This window comes from Colossoma macropomum, unplaced genomic scaffold (genome assembly GCF_904425465.1).
Source record: "Colossoma macropomum unplaced genomic scaffold, Colossoma_macropomum, whole genome shotgun sequence".
NCBI classification, from domain to species: domain Eukaryota; kingdom Metazoa; phylum Chordata; class Actinopteri; order Characiformes; family Serrasalmidae; genus Colossoma; species Colossoma macropomum.
The window spans coordinates 507,964-530,354 of record NW_023494821.1 but is presented as its reverse complement, the minus strand read 5'-3'; the positions used below and the strand labels follow the sequence as shown (position 1 = coordinate 530,354).

Here is a 22,391-nt window from a genome sequence, read left to right as displayed (position 1 = left end):
CTTTAGTGACTATGACTATGGTTTGGCCTGCGGTATTTTTGACCAAAATTATTTTTTGGGATAATGGGACAAAGTAACAAGCCTGAATATGCCTAAAGGGGACATTACTAGCAGCCCTCATTGGGCTGTGCGCTTAAAGCAGGGGTTTCCAATCTTACCAACAAAGGGCTGGTGTGGCTGCAGGTTTTCCCTCAAAACAAGCTGGATCACACCTGATTCCCCTTGTTTAATCAGTTGGTTTCAGTCTTCAAGCTGCTGATCAGGTGATCTCCTGCTTTGTTGGAATAAAAACCTGCGGCCACATCGGTCCTTTGTGGAGAATATTGGACACCCCTGGTTTAAAGGAACAGTTCAATCAAAAACTAATGCTGCTAACAATAAATGAACACGGATAATGTCCAGTTAGCACTATGCAAATAGGCCGATGCTCATGGATATTCCTTTACAAAGCAACTGTACCTAATTATTCTCTCACCAGAGAAAAGAAAGCACACTTTTTATCCATTTCACTGTAATACATGACATCTCCAGGCCTGGAAACTAAGATTTAAAAATTCAACTACTTCACCAAGTTTGGCCTGTGGCACTAAATAACCCTTTCTCTGCATTTAACCCCCACATTCAGCAGTGCCACTGCAAATATCAAAGTAATATGAGAGAAATTGCTGCAACATCCCATATTCCATTTACCTTCTGCTGTACATAAAGCAGTCATTGTTTTGGAAGAGGAAAAAAGCAGGCAGGTACATTTGTACAGTCAAGAACATCATTTATTCAACCAGTTGCTGCTCTTTACAAACTGTTTTTTTTTCTTTATAATGGAAAAGAATCTGTAGTTAACACATGCACATTTGCCAGTGGGCTCTGAGGGGCCGCTAGCTGAAATTGGAGCTTTTATAGTATGTGCAGAACACCGGGGGTCCACTAAGGGGTGCTAATACTACACCAAACACATCCGCAATATGAGATGGTGTACAAATCTGTATGTAGAGCTACTACTCCTAGCCTAAGGCTCTGCAGCTCAGAAACTTACGGAAGCAAAACAAACAATTTTTTAAATTAAAAACAGACAGATCTCACGAGGCAGTAAGATGCAGCTTTTTTGAAAGCTTAGGGATGAACTTATGCAAGTATAGGGCTTGTTTTTTTAACTATTCATGTCAAAATATATGTAAAAAAGAGGCTCCCATGTTCCGCACTATTAATACTGACACTGATTTGAGTGAATGTGACTGAAATGTGAGAAACACCAGCCTATGTAGTTTAGCTTTTTTAAAACTAACAAAAATACCCATTTGTAGGATTCTGAAGTGTTTTCTGCCTCATGTTCATCGGTCTGTCGATAAGGTGCTTGTAGCAAGTCATCAATCAACGGTTTCGTAAAAGTAGCCTGGCTGTTCCACAATAGAAAGGTGCTTTGTGTAAAGTTTTAAGGTCCAGTCTTCTCTTGGAGAGAACCTTCTGGACCATACCCTGATAGAAAAGCATCAAAGCAATTTCAAATAAAGTACAAAATTTTAAGTACAAACAAATAAATTAGAAAAAAAAGTTTAATTTAAATACTCGAGCTGCATAATATCGCCCCGGTATCCTGCACTTACTGCAAAGCCACTGGTGTCGAAATAATTACTTTCTAAAATAAAATCTTGCTCCTGTTCATCAACCCACCACAAGCTATTATCCCAAGGCAATAAAACATCAACAACAAAAATTGCAACCTATTAAAAAAGAGACATTTCCAACTATGATGGCATAGGTTGCCCCTATAAATGACTGACCTGAGATCAGTTTAGCTGACCCTAGATCAGTCCAAATGAGCAACCTTTACCTAGAGCTGACCCCACAAAGCCCAAATGGCCACATTTCACTTACACTAGCAGTACAATGGAGAAGAAGCTGTAGAATGGGAGAGATCGGTATGGCATAACAATAAGAAGCGTACAGACACGGGGGGATACTTCGCTGTGGAGGAGAAAATAAAAGGGTTCTGCATCTCTTTTTTTCTTCTTTTTTTTAAACCCTTCTATCAAAAGTAAGGGAGTAAAGTGGCGAGGGTGGGTGTAGGACGGGGTAAAGAAGACGGACAACTTTTTACGACTCCTCCAAAAACGCAAATAGAGACAGAGAGAGAGAGAGGGAGGGGGAGAGAGAGACACTGTGGAAACACAGAAAGAAGAAGAAGCTTTTTTTTTTTGCCTTTACATTTTTTTTTCAGTACAATAAAAAGAACTAAATCACATCCATTTCCTGTATTACTATATACTATATATATATACGGCTTCGAAAAGCCTGAAAAAAAAGGGACAGGGAAAGGTGAAGGGGGGATTTTTTTTTCTCATTTTAAGAACTGGGAGTTTCCATGTTTTACAAGATGAGAGTCTGTGAACAAAAGGCACTTTGAAGGGAACAACCTTTAAATGCTTGCGTACTACTAACACTACGTCACAATCACTATGAAGGGTCATTTACAAAGGGGAAGTGTTCATGTGGTGCGGCGGGGGGAGTGGGGACGGTCCCCCAATCTGAGTGTCACTCTTCAACATGATTCGCTCTCCGGAACATTCCTTCTCCTTCAAAAACCCGTCTGCGTGGTGAATAATTGCCTAAAAGCTACAAAAACTTCTACAAATACTGAGCTCACGGTACGACATCTCTCGAATCATCACCAAGGCAACATGCATTGCTTATTAAGTACTTTTTCCTAAATTTACAGTGAACATTATGATGTTACCCTGACAAATTGCCAGCTTTGAGATGATTTTGATGATCTGGAACTTATGAAAATTCAAAAATATGGACATCGGAAAATCAAAACTGCATGTATTCTCTGTTCTAAACCAGTTATATTGATTGAATTTTAAATCATGACATTTTTAATGTTAAATTAAACTTCAGGAATTCTTGAATTCTTAAAGGTTGAAGTAAAATGCCTTTTGTCACAACCTAGAAAAGTATGAACCCCTCCCCCACTGAGTACAAAAAGAGAAATGTCGTATTTCTTAAAATGTGATTGAAGAGAAACAGTCTGTTTTAGTATCATTCTCATACGGTAGACTGAACGCACTTTCATATATACGAAGCAAGCACCAGGTTCATATCATAATACATATCTGTTTTGACATTTTTGTAAAATTGTTCCTTTCACCCACCCTCCCCAATAGGTAAAAACAAAATAAACAAAACAAAAAAAAACAAACAAATTAAACATTAAAAAAAGGTAAATGGAAAATAAAAATAAAATTCCCCCAAAATGTACAAAGATTGAGATACTACTCATGGCCCTCGAGTTTAGAGTCCAGGACGAGTGGACTTTAGGAAAAAGAAAAAAAAAAAGACTGCTTTCTTAAAATTCTCAAATTCTCAATTACCAACACATTGCACACGGCTCAGTCCACAAACACCACCTTCTTTACCATTATCATGAATACTATACTTTCCCAACAAAGAAAACCAATGATTTAGTCGTTTGACCTGTCCATGCTCCGCCCACAAATATGCTCTTTCATAGCTGCAAGATTGGATACGTTTTACAAAACTCTGACAAAAATCCAGTTCAACCCAATGAGACAACGTAGTGCACAACTCAGTTTTAGTTTAGTTACTTTTTTACCTTGTTAGTTCATCTCTCAGGTCATATTTAGGCAAAACTCTTGTTCTCTCATAATCTTTAATCACAGCTTTGTGACTTTTTATCACCAGGAAAAATAATATTAACCAATAAGATCAGGTTTCACCTCCCCCTCCCTTCACCCCTATCATTCTGTGAGTTCAGATTATGCCTTTAACATGGTGGTGGTAGTATGAGGGAGGACTGATTGAGGGAGGGGGAGAACTATGAGAACTTGGGCTGGAGTTCTGCCTTATGCCTGTAGCTAGAAGGCCAGACCCCCCTCATAGCTGTAGTAGGACTCATGCACGACCGAGGAACAGGGGGGAGATGGGGTGGTAGGGATTGCGAACCCTTCATCATGGGAACGGAAGGTGAGGATGTGAATTTATAGGGTCTTAGGTTGAAAGAAGGAGGGGTTTCAGCCACGATCCTCCCCCCAATCTTCAGCTATAACATAAGTACATTGACAGAAAGCACTCAGGAAACCCTCCCTGGTAAGTTTCATTTGGGAGTACATCATGGCATGTAACAAATATGCATTAGTATTTCTGATCTGCATTTATTTTACATTTCCAGTTTAAAATGCTGCACTACCAAGCTGGGCTATGTTGTTGCTAATCGAAACTATGTGGGTTGCTTTGCAAATAACAACTACCATGCTAACTACACCCGATCTATCCTTACTGTGACCTTTGACATGCACATAAAATAAATATCATCTGACACTGATAATGCACTCTGTGTAAAGTTGTGTCCTACAGATTCGCATTGAATTCAATGGAATTTTTGTCCACATTCAGTAAATCTGCTCACCTTGGCGACAGTTGCTATGAAGAAACACATTTGTGGGCAGCGCATGGACTAATTCACTTGTCTGTTGATGGTGTTTTGTATCGTTTCATCTACAGGCCTGGACCAGGAGTGATAACTCACACTATGATGATGATGTTGTGGGTTGGATGATGATTTTCTTTTTGACCTGGAGGACAATGTGAGATGACATCACTGACTGGGAAAAATGTCAAAAAATAACTAGACTGCCATATTTCATAGAAGAGCTACTATACATATTTCCATATATATACAGCATGTACGAGCATGATATTAAGTCTGGATAATATATATATTTATAAATTGCGATGTTTCCAGTCTCCTATGTTCTGGTTCTTGCTAAGCCATGATACATTATAGTACATTAATTCTGTAGCTTATACACAGAGTACACACCCTGAAATCAATGCCAGATAGGTTGCATATAGAGGGGGGGGGGTACAGAGGCACTTTGACGCATGGTGGGTAATTAGAATTTTACTGAGCTGCGTGGAAGAGCCAAAGAGGGGGAGGGGCTTTGAGCTGGTCTCAGCCAATGAGAATCCCTGACATGTGACTGACAGCCAGGCAGTCCAGTTATTTTGTGATAGCAGTGGTTTTGAGTGCATATATGTAGTGTTTACGCCTAGGGCTGTCACAATTACCATTAAAATGTACCTTCTCGATGGATCAGCATATACAGCGTACACATATAGATACAATTCGATACGAATATCGCCGCTGTCGGAACAATTTTTCAGTTTCTTACATAATTTGAAAATGCCTGTTGTTCTTTACATTGTGTGTAAATTTCACGATGAATGGCCCAAAGGAAACGGCCCAAAATTACTTGGAAAAAAGTCTGGTTCCATTAATTTACATTAAAAGTAAAGTATGTTTTTTCCTTCTCCTGTAAAGTTACCGTTTTGGAGATGCAAGGTTTTGTTCCAACAATGGTGATATATTTTTCTTAATCTTAAATATAAATACAAATAGTGAAAAGATGCTTATGAATGAAACTTCTACAAAAATTTAAATTGTATTTCATTTAACATTGAAAACAAGTGGTTTTCAGTGACAACAGGGTCTCAGCATGTGTGTATCTTCTTAATTTCAGGAGGCTCCTCATGAAGCTGTTCAAGAGAATGGTCAATAGGGCCTGAAACTACATCTAGACAAAAAGATGGCAAAAGTCAAAAGTTTTGATGTCTGATTATTTTAAATTGTGAAAAAATACTAAAAATGAGGAAACCTTCTATTGGTAGGCATGTCCAAACGTTTGAGTGGTGTATATACCGCTGTTGTCGGAACAAAACCTTGTATCTCCAAAATGGTAACTTTACAGGAGAAGGAAAAAACATACTTTACTTTTAATGTAAGTCAATGGAACCAGAACCAATTTCAGGGCATTTCTTTTGGTCCATTCATCATGAATTTTTGACATAATGTAAAGGGCAACAGGCATTGTTGAATTATGTTAAAAACTGAAAATTGATGAAAATGGAGATAGGAGGTTTTATTCAGACAGCAGCGATACCTTCTTAAAGGCTTCCTAGTTTGTCGTTTTTACCCAATTAATCATTAAGGTAATCTGTAAATTACTCAAATACTAAAAATTCAATTGTGACAGCCCTAGTTCAGAGTGTATGTAGTGTATTGCTGGATTATGACACTAATGCTGTTATTGGTTTGTTCATGTTCAGATTAAATAAAAATAAAAGTCATAAGTGGAATAGCATCAGCCAAACTGAATGAAAGGCTTCCCTTTGTTAGTTTTAAGGGTTTTAATTGTATATCATAGTGCAATCCGAAAGTGTGTGCTTTCGTGTTTGTGTGTGTGTGTGTGTGTGTGCGTATGCTCCATTGAGAATGATCTGTGATGCTCACACCACGATTACTGGCGGTGTAATGCAGGACGTTATGGATTAAACTGGCAGCTGTTGAATGATGAAATTAAACACAGAAACAGAGCGTGCAGGAAGTGATGTCAGCGAGATGAAGAGCAACCTCCTTCTTGGACAGGGAGTGAGCACTGAGGATGAAAGCGACCGGAGGGCAGGGTATGATATAGTACTGATGAAGGAGGCTGTCACTATGGCAACAACCCTAAACCATGAAATCACAAGAGAGATGTTGATATTATCCAGCTGTTATGGTTTTGAAAAATGAAGTCATCCTAAAATATTTGTTATTGTTAACTGGGACAGGAAATGTAAGCAAACCCAAAGTAAACTCGCATGCAGTTAATTCTGTAGCCAAAAATAAACCAAGACAACACAAAATGAAACTGGTCAAAACTAAACCAAAAAGACAATGAGAGAAAACAAAACAAAACCAACTGCAAAACAAAAGAAAAACCCAGAAGAATATCAGCAGAGAGAGACTTTTTTTCTGAACTTCTGACTAAAGTTTAGACACTGAAATGGTAGCACTGAAACTGAAGGACGGTAGTACATACTTTAATGGCACGTGTCATTAACCCTTCATGAACGCAGCATAAGAGCGGCATGCATAAGGCTACACAACACCTAGAAATCTGACGAAAACCTACATAAACACTTAAAAAGGCTTATTTCAACAAATTTCTGAGGTGAAATAACATCAGCATTGACAAAAGCAGCCTTTATAAATGTTTACAGAGGATTATGTCAGTTGCCATTACAGGCTTATGTAACTGTAATGTAGCCCTACAAATGCTGCCTTCAGGTGTTAACAAAACTCTTATCCAATGTTATAATTCTGCCACAGCATTATAACTACCATGGCTGGTTACACCAGTAGCATTCATGCATCCATAAAGGCCTTACAACACGTTTATTTTTTACAACATAATTATTTTATCCATCACTGTCTTCGGTCTATTGCTAATATCGATATTACTGTGATTAGCTAATAATGAAAAACTTGATTGTAGATGGTCAGTTGCATGTTGTAGAGGTGGGAAATATGGCGTTATTTTACTGTATCGTGATGTGTTTTTTCTGAGAATACTGTGGATATTATCAATACGTAAAGCATAATAAATCTTGTTTAACTGAATTAAGTGCAGCACAGTGTGTAAAAATCTGACCAAAAATTATTGTTCTTAGTTTTTGACAGTAATGTTGAAATGTGGCAGTACTGAGGCTTCAGAAAAACCAAATGTAATGATTTGTGTTGTATTGTGACGATGTGTACAAGTATTGTGATGTTATATTTGTGCTATATTGCCCACCCCTAATTTCTTTTGTTTGTTTTTTGTATTGCTAGGAAAGACGCATTTTTGTGCATTCTGTGTGTGTGTATGTGAGTGTATAAGAGTGAGAAAGGGTGCCAAGGCGACCCTATTGTGCTGCGACAGCCTGCTTGCCAAAAAAAATAACAAAAGAAAAAAACAAAACAAAGAAGTTTTATCACAAAGCTAGCTCGCCCTGCTGCCAGTACTGATCACAGTATTTAAGCCCCCACACAAAAGTCATCCCTTATCAAATCTCATTTTGAATAGTGCATACGTGTACAGGGTAAACTGCACATCAAATGTTGCGTCCCTGTCAGTCAGTCACTATGTGACAAGAAATCAGTCACAGAAATTTCTTGTGCATGTCAAACATATTTGAATAGCACCCCCCACTGGAAGCTGGCCAACTGGAAGCAAGCCAATCAGACCAGTGCATTTCTCGTCCAATCAGATGCATGGGTGTGGCCATGCTCAAACCACTGGCTTAAGGGTGAAGCACGGCTGAACGGTGTAGATGGTCGATGCGGATAATGAAGATGACGTCATGCAGGCGGAATTAAATCATCCAGGTAATTCGTCCTTTAACGTATTTTTCATTGGACAGAAAGTACAGCAATTATTAAATCTCAACCAATCAGCTAAAACTGTGGCTGAGTGAAAACGGAATCTCTTGGCCATGCTGCGTGATTGGTGGATGATTGAAAACAAGAAAAATGACGGATGAAAAAAAAAGGGATTGGTCAATATTCAGGTTGCCTTGGTAACATTATAAAGACTTAGTGAGATGTCTCTTTTTTCATCCTGAATGGAATCAAGTCTTTTTTTTTGTTTGTTTGTTTTATTCAAAACAGTTTTCCGGTTTTCCGAACATCATCCATTCCATGCTGTCTGTGTCACTGTTATCTGGTTTGTTTTATTTTTTCTTACCAGATTTGCAGAATCATGCAGACGTCTTCCAGGTTTTTGAAGAATCGTGTGGAAGTTTTTCAGGCTTTTTGGATAATCTTGTGGAAGTTTTCCAGGCTTTTTGTAGATGTGGAAGTTTTTCAGGTATGAAGAATCATTTGGAAGGTTTCTGGATTCCTCATTACAGGGCTCATGTTGAAGGTTTCAGGGTGCTTGCAGGTTTAAGTCAATTGGGGTGTGTGATATGCTAATTGCAGTCCATACCTAGCTTTGTGTTTCCCGTTTCGGCTACAGACCTCACGTCTGTGTGTTTCAGAAGGATCTTGTCAAAGGAACCAAGACTGTAAAACAGCGAACACGAAAGAAAAATCATTATTTAATGACCTTTAATTAAATCATTAAAAAAGACTGCATTTGCATGAAATGTATACATTATTTCCACCTGAATAAAATTACGCAACTGCTCTTTCAATTCACACAGTTTTAGCAATGTGTATTGATGTAATATATTTTATTAGTGCTAAAAGGGTGTACACATCTAATTCAACTAAATTTAAAGCACATTTTTGTAGTGCAAAAAACATCCAATTGCACCGAAAATGATTATTTAATAAAACATAGATAATAGAATTTCAAAAGCATTCACAGAAATTATGAATAATGAATTTAAATTGATAACTAATAATAGGAAGTGTATCAAAAGCCAAGTGCCAAGAAGATCACAAATACAAATCAGTGTGAATGCAAAACAAAAACGCATCTTTTAAATACCTCACATTTTTTCTAATGTGCTAAAATACAACAAACATATTTTTTCTCAGTCAAATTCAGGTATAATTCAGAGGTCAGAAATCAGTCCTATCCTACTCTGTTCCACAGCAAAATTCCAGCAAAGCCAGATGTCCTTCACAGTATTCTCAGCAGGTGGAATTCGAGACTACTATAATGTGGCAATATGGATGCAAAGAACTACAGTGCTTCCTGTTAGGAATACAAGCAACACATGCCTCCAGATGACATACAACTCAGTTATGAGGTCACTTGTACCATTAGAATTTGCTTTAAAACACCAATGAGTGGCGCTAAAGATGCTGTATTATACAAATTACACTGATTTATTAGAACATCACTTGCTATGTGTAAAGGTTTGTAGAGGGATTTAAATTAAACCTCTGCCATCACTGCAACAGTTTTGTTCCTCAAGCAGTCAGGTTTTTAAACTCACAAGGACTGAACTGAATACGCCATCACACACATACTCTACACTCACATAAACACTCCTCTTTTGATGCTCTACTTGCACTATCATTGCTGCTAAGACTGTGTTTACACTTTGTTTACTCTAGTACTGTGTATATCCTACCCCAGTAACTGCTGTGCTCACTTATGTTATCTGACTGTGTTTACTCACAGATCACAGCATGTTAAATATCTTTGCACCTTATTCCACTACCTCATGTCCAGAAATGTGTCGGCGCTACACTGTCCTGCCTGTTTACTGCGTCTAATGTCTGTTTTATTTATCGTATTTATTGTATTGTTTCTAGGTTAAATTTTTGCACACTTAAGTCTGCATGTTTGCACTTTGTACTGTCTATTTTGTTCCTTGTTGCACCTTGTTGTTCCCAAAGGAACGTAAGTTCACTCCACTGTGTACTTGTACATAGATGGAATGACAATAAAAGCCTCTTGACTTGACTTGACTTGTCTTGAACATTGTTGTGAAGATTTGATTGCCACACGAGCATTAGTGAGGTCAGGTACTGATGTTGGATGATTAGCTATGGATCACTACAACTTCACAGCCCAGTGCTGGGGGTCTTTATAACCCTTCAGCTTGCTTGGCATAGGACATGGTGACCTTACGTTCATGTGCGGCTGTTCCAGAGTGTCTGATTCTGTTTGCAATGCTTTTCTATGGAGATTATACTAGCTGTGTGTGCACAATTGAATGCCTGTGTCAGTAATGGGTGCACCTTAGAGTAGCTGAACTCACTAATTAGAAAGAGGTGTCTAGTACTTTCAGATGTATTGTTTATATTTAGATCTTTACATTTCTATGTTTGCTTAAGCATTGCAAAGTAGACAAAAGAAGTTGTTGCTTGCTGGCTATGAGCAAAAAAAACAAACAAACAAAATAACAAAACACTAAGTTTTGTGGAAAGTTTGTAACTCTGCAGGGACTGACTTGCTTTTTGGCAGATCTATATTACTCAGATAAAGTTTGTGCTGGCTAGTAGTCTCTCTCTCTCTCTTTCTCTCTCTCTCTAATCCTTGGCAGTGTCCAGTCCTTTTTTCTTACACTTGCTCCCCACCAAGTTCATGTTCAACTGCCTATGACATCATGTCTGGTTGCTGGGGGCAACCAGACATTCGAGACGTGACTCTCTATGTCTCTCTCTCTCGTTTTTCGTTCAACAGTTCTTTTGCTCCCCACTTTCCCTTCTTTTCCGTGTCTGCCTCTTTCTAACAGGCCCGGAAAATGTGACAACTTTAAATTCTCCGGTACTTGTCAGTGAGCGTCCAACTGGTTAGGAAAAAGCTCTGAGACAGTTTGTTTTTAAATATATATTTTATCAAAGTATCCAGATGTTAATTCCTAAATATCAACTTGAATCAACAGGTATGTACTGCTCCCTGAAAGAAGTGTTGCACCGAATTGACAAGATTTAAATGTGTACATCAATTCCACATGAATAAACTACATTACATAAACACAATTACTGCCAAACAAAAGTAACTGAAATACAAAAGTGTGTTGATATATTTTATTCATGTGGGAATGATGTGCACATTATAAGTCCAGTAAATTCAGTGCATCCCTTTTTTCAGTGCAGAGAAATACAGAAACAGACAGAGATTGCCTCCATGTGCTGTGGATTTATCGTTTAGCTAACTGGTGGCTCTTGTGGTTTTTCCCCTAATGAAAGACGTGCAGTGGGTAAGCACTCGGCAGCTGTGGGCCAGGCTGCATCCCAAATTCACACAAGGAGCATCCCTAACCAAACGCCCCGAGGGCCTGCTCGCTACACGCCAACATCTGGCTTTTAACACACCACTGCATTAACCACATCCAAGCAAAAGCACACAAGCAGCCAATTTAGACACAACACAGTCAAACCCATCACAGAAAAAAATACTTCACTTCAAGTTACAGCTGTCACATTTAGTAGGTTTAAAAAAATAAACAATTAAAATGTACCTTCTGGTTAAATCAGCAGTGATTAGCTGGCAGTTTACATTACAATGATGCATATTTTAAACCCATCTACTGCTCTCTCTTATGGTAAGAAGCCTGATAAATAAACCCCTTTATGATAAGTCCTTTAAATGGGTTCCTAGTTTATCTTCTTTTTCCAAAAAAGTGTTATGAAATATTTAAACGCCTACGCATGGTTTGTAAAGTCCGCGTCTATTGTTTGTTCTTTTTTAAAACTCTGTTTACTCAATAATTTGTAACAATAATCAGTAAATTACTTGAGTACTGATATAATCAATAATGCACGTTCAGAAGAAACGCTGAATCAACAGGTGCCTATAAATGTCTACTTGGACACAGAGCTTCTGTAAAGTTGTTATGTAATGTTACATCAAATTTATATAGACCCAAAGCTTAATGTTGCTCAGAGGCACTGATTGATGATCACTACAGAAAAAAACATTAGCTTTTGTATTCACTAAGTATGAGGGAAAGTCTACAAGTGGATTCCTACTGGGTTTCCAGGCGATACTGATGCCTTTGCATGAAGCTTGAAACCTAGCTGAATACAGTTTACTGCAGTGCTACTGATTGGAAAACTCAGGAAATTACCACTTTTGAATAACAGTTCCAGTTTCTGAGAAAATACACACCAAAACACTAACTAAACTAACTAAAACTGAAACTAAATGAAAACTAATCTAGAACTATTTTTGGAATACAAAAACAAAACAAGCTATTAAAAACAAGCTATTTAAAATAAAATAAAAAAATAACTAACAAACTAAACTGAAACTAAAAATGTGAAACTGTTTGAAAAAACCTGTGAAAAAGTTATGGCACATTTTATATTTTATGTATTATTTTCCAAAATGTTTGACTCAGCAATGCCACATTAAAGTTTCTTTCCTGTAGAAGATGTGTTAACTTATTTTCACTTCAACAAAACCTGTAATCTGACTGGGGATATTCATACTTTTGCTTATGACTGTACACTATCTCTCTCTCATACACACCCACACACCATTATCTTTTCTACTCATCTCATTGCTTACCTTTGTTGTATGGCACATTTTATATTTTGTGTTGTATTTTTTGCCAATATATTAAATGCAAATAAAAGAAAATAAATTAAAGTTGTGCACTAAAATGCCGTATTTAAGTTGTGTTCCCTGCAGAGGATGTATTAACTTATTTTCACTTAGTAAATCAACAAAGCATATAAGTTGACATGGGGGTGTTTAAACTTTTGCATACAACTGTACAACTGTATTAATACATGCTGCCTCCTGCCCAATGACTACTGGGATATTTCCAGCACCCCTTGTGACCCAGGAGGATAAGTGGCTTAGAAAATGTGTGTGCGTATTAATGCGCTCTTTAAGCGAACTGAAATGAAACTGAGGTTGAAAACTTAATTACTAATAAAAAATGAATTAAAATTCAAAATCTGCAATAACCCTGATGTTTATGTGTGTGTGTGTGTGTGTGTGTGCGCACATATATACACACCTGTGTCTGCTGTGGGATGTTTAGAAAGTTGTCCCGTGCTCCGATGCCGACAAACCTGTTGGAAGCTGTGGAGCTTGGCGAGGAGTATGCTGCTCAAACACACACACACACACACACACACACACACACACACAAGCACATACATACATATGTCATTAATTACAACTTTGCCACAGCACTTCATCAGAATATTAACTGGAACTGAAGGATTTCGACTGTCTTCACTATGAAATACTGTAGCACTGGAGCTGTAATAAACTACTCACAGAGCCTTAATCACACTGTATATTTGTTCTTAGTTTTATAAAAGTAGAAAACTCTGGAATAACAAAGGTCATGCGTGACCTACATGACATTTTTATTTTAGTGTTCACTCAGTAAAGGTCACAACGGGAAGGAACTTATCACGGATTTTGTCGAGAGGGAGCGAGAGGGAAACTGTCAATTTTGTTTGCACTGAACTGATCAAATTCAGGGCAGCTGTAGATAAAGGACTCCAAATTCAGACTTAATATGTCAAAGAGAGTTTTATGTGGGTGAGATTAGGTAAGGCTAAGAGAAGCAGTGAGAAGAGGAGTTAGTGTGTGGGTGTAAGTTTTCAACTGTGTTGGTGTATTTTTGAATGTGTGTCTGTGTTTACACATGAATATACTGCATTACTGTCATCAGAGAGGAAAGTATGCAAAATGGCAGTAAAACACGAAAGGAGCAAAAGACTAGGGCTGCACGATATGCACAAAATACTGGTAATGGTCAATGATATTGCCTTGCAATTTATTAACCTCTTAAAATCCCAGGCTTATTACATACTAAGGCTTATTATTCAGTAAAGAGTTATTTTTAGGTTATAGAAGTGTATAACAAAACTTTGGGCCCACTGACAGGCCCAGGCCATTTAAGGGGTTAATAAAAACAAACAATCAATAATGTAACATAGTAAAAGATTGGCATTGTTTTTTTACCCAGTGTTTCTCCCCAGTTCCATAGCCAACTGCACGCACAGTTACGTCCCCCCTATCACACAATGCTACCAAGATGGCAGGGTGAAGGTTAGCATGAGCTTTCTTTGATACACATGAAGCATCACCATGTCTTTTAAACTGATGCTAACTCAACTCGCTTCTCAATGAGAACGCTAACTGCCAATTTCCAAATATGTCAGCCAACAGACAACTAGCATGCTGAGGGAGCAAAGACATTTAGGTTCTCTTGGACTCCTGGCTATGGATGGCCGTAGTATCATCTGTAGGATGATACTACAGGCTGTAGGAATCATACAATCTCTCGACAATAGAGGGAGCATTTAGACCATTCAGGGAATTGTTTTGACCAAACTAATTGACTTTTGTTGGATTATATGAATACCTTGATTTACCAAAACACTCACAGAAACTCATCTGTAACTATGATTGGTACAGATGCACATGCATGTGATATCGATATCGCAAAGGCCAATATCACCATAACACTAAACAATATATTGTGCAGCTCTAGACTCAACATAATGGAATGAGACTGTACCATTATATCACAGATATACAGCATGAAACAAGTGAAAGAGTTGGCGTGAATGAGAAAACAGAGTTTAAAAGAATCATTTTAAGTGGGTGAAGGGAAACAGACGACGTGAAAAAGGAAAAAGAGGACAAGAAGAGAGGAATGGTCTTCATCCAGCGCCCTCTGGGAGTTCATAAGGCCCGTCCTTCTGCCCGACTCGTTCACCGGTAACCCCCCAACACACACAAACCCCAAGCGCAAACCCCAACACCTCAACATCGCCCTTAAGACACACACATATACGCTATGAATGCATCCCTGCTTTACAGTACAGCTGCAAAATTAGTCCATTTAAATTTGTGTTCATTTTTGTGAGACTGCTGTGTGGGGCTTTAAGTGGAATATAGTGTTTATTTATTCATTTATTTATTTTGATTTATTGTTTGTTTGGTTGTTTTTGTGTTTTTTTCTTTTGGAGTCCATGCCAACTGCCCTGAATTTGATCTCTCGAGGGAGGGAGGGAGGGATGAGAAAAAAAATGCACAGAAAGTGGTAGCACAGGAAATAGAAATAAAAAGAGAACAGAGAAAAAAAGATGAGAGTGAGATGAGAGTGTAGAATCTTTATATCTTTAGAAGCAGATTTTTACATATTTATTTTTTTGTTGAATGTTGAAGTGATCCGTTTTAATCTAGGTTTATGGTTTATGCTGATAATCATGAGAGTAAAAACAGTGAACAGAATACAAAGGCATCTAAAAACCAGAGAGAAATCAATGAAGAAAATGAAGAGAAAGAAATTATGATAAGGGAGAGAGAAAAAGAGAATGGGGAGAAAAATCAGAGCCTCTGCCTGACGAACTGTTGGTTCTACTGACTGAGATTATGAGGGTACCTGCTATACATTGGGGTGAAAGGTCATGGCCCACAGCCTCTTAAAATTCTGAACAGGCCATTTGGACGAATGTGATACGTTTTCTTAAATGGTTTTGTTTTGGGCTTATATTTTTTATTATTTTTAAATTTTTTCTTTTTAAAATTTATGTTTGCTTATCAGGTTTGTGCAATATTATGAAAATATTATGTGTGCAATATTATGCACAATATTTACATGAGTATTTTTCAGCCTCTCTTTATTATTTAGAATTAAATAGGATGTTTTGTTTATATATTGCGTCCCATTCAAAAAGTAGTTTGGGCTGAAATGTACAGAACAAATGGTTCGGGCTGAAATCATCAGAAATGTCTGATGACAAAACAAAATTTTGTGTGGATCTTCTGTACGGCTGTGATGATACATTTGCTTCCCAACAGCCAAACGCACAACATTTTACCCACTAGAATACGTGGAATACGAATAATAATAATAATAGTGAGCACAAGCGGTGTAGAAGATGAACACATGAATGAATGGAGAATAGCAGCCCGCATCACTTCAGAGTGAAAGGCAAGGCTAAACTGTTGTAGGCTGAATGGGTGGTCATATGTAAATGTTCATGGTTGTGACATCACAACCACAATGAATTCAAAGCAAGCCGTTTTTGCAGCTAAGCCTCCACATATGAACTATGTTTATACAGTACATGCACCTCTAATTTAAAAGAAAGCTAGAAAAAGTTGCCTTCTCATTATATGGGCCCTTTAAAAATATTTAGTCTATTTAGTCAGGGCTTAGGTTTAATCTGGTCATTAGAGAAGATAGCTTTAATCATTCCTGAACTCTGTAAATGGGGCTGTGTTGGTGTGTTTAGGGGTCGTGGAGGGGCCCGGGGGTTTGGGGGAGACTTACAGGGTGATGTGGGTGAGCCGAGTCCCCCGTCGGGGTGTGTGTGGCTGGGTTTGGGGTCGGGCATGGGGAGGGGCACCGGCCGCGCCACCGGAGGAGGCGGAGGCAGCAGGAAAGAGCCGGACATTTTACTCTGACCGCTCCCGTTAGGCTGCAGACACATACACACACTGAGTGAAAGTTGACAGCATAACACACACACACACACACACACACACACACACACGCACTAAGGATGTCCCGATCCACTTTCTTTTGCCCCAATCCCAGTTCGGGTCATTTAAAACTGAGTATCTGCAGATTCTTAGTTTTTTTTAGAAAATACTCACACAGTGCACTCTTTAAGTACTTGCAAAATAGCAAAATCAGTCCAGTTTAGATATGCAAGTTACTTTAAAATACCACAGTGATGTTTCATTTTTAAGTTTGTGTATATTGTGACACACTGTGCTTTTGTTTTTTTTGTTTGGGGGTGGTTGGGGGGTGCTAGGCCAATTTTTAATGGATAAGTCATGAGAGTTGGATTTTTAAATTGTCAAATAGTCATGGAAGTTTTCAAATCGAATAGTAAATTAGGACTTTTGATATGCAATTTAGCTTCTCTAATGTTATACATTCTCATACGTATGGCCCATACGTTGTCTGAACTCTACACTTCACCAGAGGGCGGTGAAGAGTCTTACATTTAGATCAGAGGTTCTAATCTGATTTATCCAATGAAAGAACCACATGAAGTCTACTGTAGCCATCTAAAGACTACTGCACAGCAGACTAGGAGCAACGCGCCATGCAGTAGATAGTACAAAGTACAGTTACTGCACATTTGAAGTGTTGCAGAAAATCTCAGACAAACAAGCTCAAGCTCTTTTAACAATTTAATTGAATAGATTTATTGGAATAAAACTTTCAACATCATTTACTTCATGTATCACATTTGGTACAAGCTAACTCTTTACAAACTTACTATTTTCCAGCTAAAAGTTATGATGTGCTTAGGCTAGGGTGGCATGGTGGTGCCGCAGGTAGCGCTGTTGCCTTACAGCAAGAAGGGCCTGGGCGTTTACCCCAGCATGCATGTTCTCCCTGTGTCTGTGTGGGTTTCCTCTGGGTACTCTGGTTTGGACATGCTAAATTGCCCCTAGGTGTGAATGTGTGTATGGTTGTATGTGTCTGTTTGTCTGCCATGCAATGGAATGACTGCTGGGATAGGCTCCAACCACGCACCCCCCCGCCCCCAACCCAGAAGGATAAGTGGCTTAGATAATATCTATGCGTCTAGGCTGGTAATGTGGGTGGGGGCGGGTTGTAATAATGACTTACAAACTTGAATTTTAAAATTTACCTGACATGCCCACCCCAGAATAGTGCACTTTAATGCACTTCTTCCAACTGCAAAGTAGCTGATTCCCATTTGTCAGGTTTGAATATGCTGTTAGTTCAAGTTTATATGCGACTAGCTGAAACCCTGGCTGTGTAGATTTTTAAGTGATAGTTGGTCTGGTTTTATTTTCCACTTTAAAATGCCATTGCAGACCTTCAGACTTGCTTAAAAACATTCCTTACAGCTGCAACTCGTGGCTAGTGTTTGTTTACATCACCCCTACAACAGTGGTGTAAACAGAACAGACTTAAGAAAGGATCAGAATGAGATCGGACTGAACGTAGCTGAGATCGATGCATTAAAATGTGCCTTAAACTTGGATAATGGCCTTGAATCGGATCGGGTCATCCAGATAACGCACGCGCAAACATACTCAAATAGCACCAGCTCAGAAGATGAGTGCATGATGAACAGAGGGCAATGATGACAGGAACTCACAAAGTAAAAGGAGATAAATGAAAGACAGAGAGAGTGAAATGCTCTAAAAACTGCAGGACAGTAGGGAGTGCTGAGAGACAGAGCAGTGGTGTAAAAGAGTTAGAGTCATAACAGTAGAGCTTGTGAGATGTGTGTAGAGGATCATTCAGTGTTAACGAAGCACATCTGTGTGTTGGCAGTGTTTGTTTATGTACCCTGTGTGTCTGTGTGAGTGTGTGACTGTGCTAGGGATGTTAAAATGCATTAGGTTACGATCAGTTACGATCAATTATATTAATATTCAATAAAGAATACTGCCGTAGCCGGAACAAAAAATGATGTAGAGTCATATGCAAAATACTTGTACAATTACTGTTTATTTGCTTAATTTAACATATTGGGAAAAAAAGTAACATAAATAAAAAATGGAGATACAAGTTTTGCTCAGACAGTGACAGTATGCTTGTTTTTGAACAAAAATATTAAATAATTAAATAAGTAATAAAACCTTGGTGTATTGTTTTTATTGTATATATTACAATACAGTCATATTTGTGTATTCTGTGTATTTAAAAACAAAAATTTATGGTTTTGTGTTCTGAGGGTGTTACCTGAGCGCCAGGCTGGGCCGTGCCATCGGCGCAGACGAACTGAACAAACTCCTTGAGCGGGTCCTGGTGGTGGTGGTAGCGAATGGTGGGGTGAGTGAAGTACGGGCTGGACTGCTGGATGATGGAGGGAGAGGGGAAATGGAGGGCTGAGGCAGAGGCACGGGGACTCCCTGAGAGACAATGTGAGAGAGAGAGAGAGAGTGTGAGAGAGAGAGAGATTGAAGGTGGGTGACAAAATTTATGGATTGTTAAAAATATTTACACATTTATAAGGACACATTGATGAGTGAGTGTTTATCTATATATGAATCATAAATGTGTATTTCATTGTGTGTATTTCTCATCCATCCTCTCTCTCTCCATCTCCGTCACTGACCACGTTTGCATAGTCAGTGATCCTTCCTTTTTTGAGTTTTCCCAAATTATTAGTGTCCAATTCTTACAAACTCACTAAGGCTCCTACCACCACACAATGCTACCAAGCTGGATGAAGGCTAGCACGCGCTTCCTCCATGTCACGTGACACACCACTGTATCTTTTCAAGTGGTCACCAATACAACATCCCTGTACAGCTCAACACGTTTGGAGGAGAGTGCTAATGCTGATCCAGTACAGCAAGGCACTGCAATGGATCCCATTCATTTTCTATGGGAAGTGTTGTACTGAAAAAGATGAGCAGAGCTAAACTTTATACAAATGATTCCAGCCAACGTGATGTGCTTAACTAATCAGGAGGCAGGCTGACTTGTGTCTACAGAAAAGTAGGAAACATCTGTTATGCTTGTGAAACGTTTCTATGCAACAGCAGCAAAACTCCATATATATAAAACTAGTGGTGTCAATGGATTAAAAAAATAATCAAATTAATTACAATAATAGGTTGTGATAATCATGATTAATCGTGAAGTGTAAATAGTATTTACTTGTATTTTTGGGGGGAGATAAATAAAAGCATTCATGAATTGTACGGCAGTGAAAAGGCCTAAAATGTCTAAATTGTGCTCGGTGAATGGCAGATTCCTCGCTGCCTGTGATCATATTGTGAGCGCGATCTTTTCCTACAGTGGTGACCTTTATTCATCTAGTTCCAGATGGAACTTTAATTAATCTAAAGCACACCAGGGGATGTTTCCTCGGTCATCGTGTTATCTATGTTTGCGCCTTTCAGGAAATCCATGCGGGAATTACGGGAGGAAATTGGTAATATGATTAATTTGTGTTAAAAAGTTGAACGCATTAAGGTTTCCAGATTAATTGCAGGCATTAACACGTTAACGTTGACAGCTCTGTTTAAAACAACTGTTTTACTTCCAAAATCCGAGTGGGAAGATGACTGGTTTGATGTTCATACTGAGATCACTGAACTTAATATCCGATATGGACATAAAACATATTGGAAAATGTTAGCTTAATCACACACAATACGTTATTCAAAAAAAAAAAAAGAAAAGAAAACAAATTATTAATTACACAAATATTGATTTTGGAAAAAAAATGCAGGAAATGCCCCCATAACACCTGTAAGCAGCCAACTGAAGCGGGGGGGGGGTGTTTCCATATCCACTGCACTAGACCACTGTGAATGCAATTCAACTGCCAATTCTATTACGTCAGCTAACAAACGTTCATGCTGGCTCGGGAAGAGGGATGCTCAGAGAAAGTGGGGCCAGTTGTGCTCTCTTGGACTCCCAGCCATGGATGGCTGTAGCATTGCTGGGAATTGAACTCACGACCTCCCAAAAGGGCCCGTGCTTAAATGATTGTGCCACTTTTATCTCCCTCTCTGTTTCTTTGTTTTCTCTCACAAAGAATCGGTCCCAACCACACGAGAGGACACACACTGGAAAGAGTGATGCCCTGAAGTGACTTGATTTGAATGTATACATCATTTCCACATGAATAAAATACATTACATCAACATGGTTACTGTCTTTCAGTTTACTTACATTTGGCAGTTACTGTGTTGATGTAATGTATTTTATTCATGTGGAAACGATGTACACATTTGAATCAAGTAAATTCAATGCAGCACTCTTTTCAATGTAAACTCTGTCTTACACATGCAAATTCATAAACAACACAAACAGCATTGTTCCCATCTTCAAAAATTACACATTACTCACTAGATAAAAGTAAACAGCACTCACTCACTCATTTCTCTCTCTCTCTCTCTCTCGCTCTCTCTCTTGCTGACAGCTCAACACAAACACTGCATTCTGCATGAAACAAACTTTCATAATCACATCCACATTTATAATCCACTTAAAAACAAACTGCTCCGAATCCTCGTGACCTTTTCTTAATTGGCTCTCTCCGGCTGCAGCCAGGCCCGAATGGATTGCAATTTCGTGTAATTTTTTTTTCCCAAGGCCGTCGATCGGGATTAAACATCTGGGAATGTTGGGAATACGGAGGAGGAAAATTCGGAATTCTTCCCTATTGGGTCAGAATGGGCACATCCCCCTCCACCCCCTGAGACTCCACTCTCTGTTCTAGTGCGGATTGTCACTTTATTAACGTGATTATCACGCTGTTTCAACGACTTTCGCGTTCACCAGCCCAGAAGGAGACGATAAGAGTAGCTACATTTTCTCCTCCTCCACCCGCCTGACACTTGTTTTTGTTTCATTTTTTTTTTTTTTACGTCCTGTCCCAGTTTGAATGACAGCATATCTGTGGCTTATAAACAGCAGCGACAGGCTCAGCAGCTAATTATAAAAAGACGAAAGACCAAAACATTCAGTTTTAGACTTGTAGAAGAGGTCGCGCATCAATTACGCATTTGGACACGTTATGAATGTTCCTGCCACTCGCCCTCCCTCTCTATCTCTCTCTCTCTCTGTCTTAAACCACAAATAATCTCCAAGATGACTCACTGGGGAGTCTTAATTTTTATTTATTTCTTTTTTTTATTCAAAAATGAAAAATGAAACGAACATGTTTGGCATAGAACGCAATGCTCCAAACAACTGACGTCTAGCGAGAGTGTATCTGCAAACAGTTAAATAAAATACGGCGAGTACTATAAAGAGTAGCTTAGATACCGTTTTGAAAACATTTCAACTGATTAAGTGCTCAGTGAAATGTGTACTTTACAACAAAATATGAAACAGATGCTACAGCTTAGAGTTTGATGCGCTGGGAAACAAAGACCAGACACATTATGACATTGCGCCATGACTTCTGGTGAGAGACTGTAACACTCAGAACAACAGAGCGACAGATAGGGGAAAAAGTGAGAGGGAGAAAGGATGACAGGAGTGATGAAGAAGAATAGAAGAAGATTAGAGGAATGGACAATACCAGTGAGGTTTCCTGCTTGGGCATCCTCAAAACTTCCTATAACTTTGCAGAGCCTTAGAAACTTTATTGCTGGCATAGTCATTATTCTAACTGACAGACACTTACAACTCTTCTCTAAAGATGTTTTTCCGGACAGTGTCGT

At 38.6% G+C, this 22,391-nt stretch overlaps 1 protein-coding gene across 8 annotated transcripts in view; it reads right to left on the bottom strand.

The window, feature by feature from the left end:
- Positions 1-752: 752 nt before the first annotated feature.
- The window catches only part of nfixa (nuclear factor I/Xa), a 168,256-nt gene continuing 146,617 nt past the window's right edge, over positions 753-22,391 (bottom strand). For 4 of the 8 annotated variants that reach the window (XM_036560321.1, XM_036560325.1, XM_036560322.1 and 1 more), the window contains 4 exons: positions 18,946-19,115; positions 16,540-16,687; positions 13,255-13,343; positions 753-8,884 (listed from right to left, as the gene is read on the bottom strand). In XM_036560321.1, coding sequence (XP_036416214.1) covers positions 8,870-8,884; positions 13,255-13,343; positions 16,540-16,687; positions 18,946-19,115 — 422 coding nt within the window. In that variant the 3' untranslated portion in view covers positions 753-8,869. The remainder of the gene's footprint in view (positions 8,885-13,254; positions 13,344-16,539; positions 16,688-18,945; positions 19,116-22,391) is intronic. The other 4 variants (XM_036560326.1, XM_036560327.1, XM_036560329.1 and 1 more) reach the window with 1 other exon arrangement.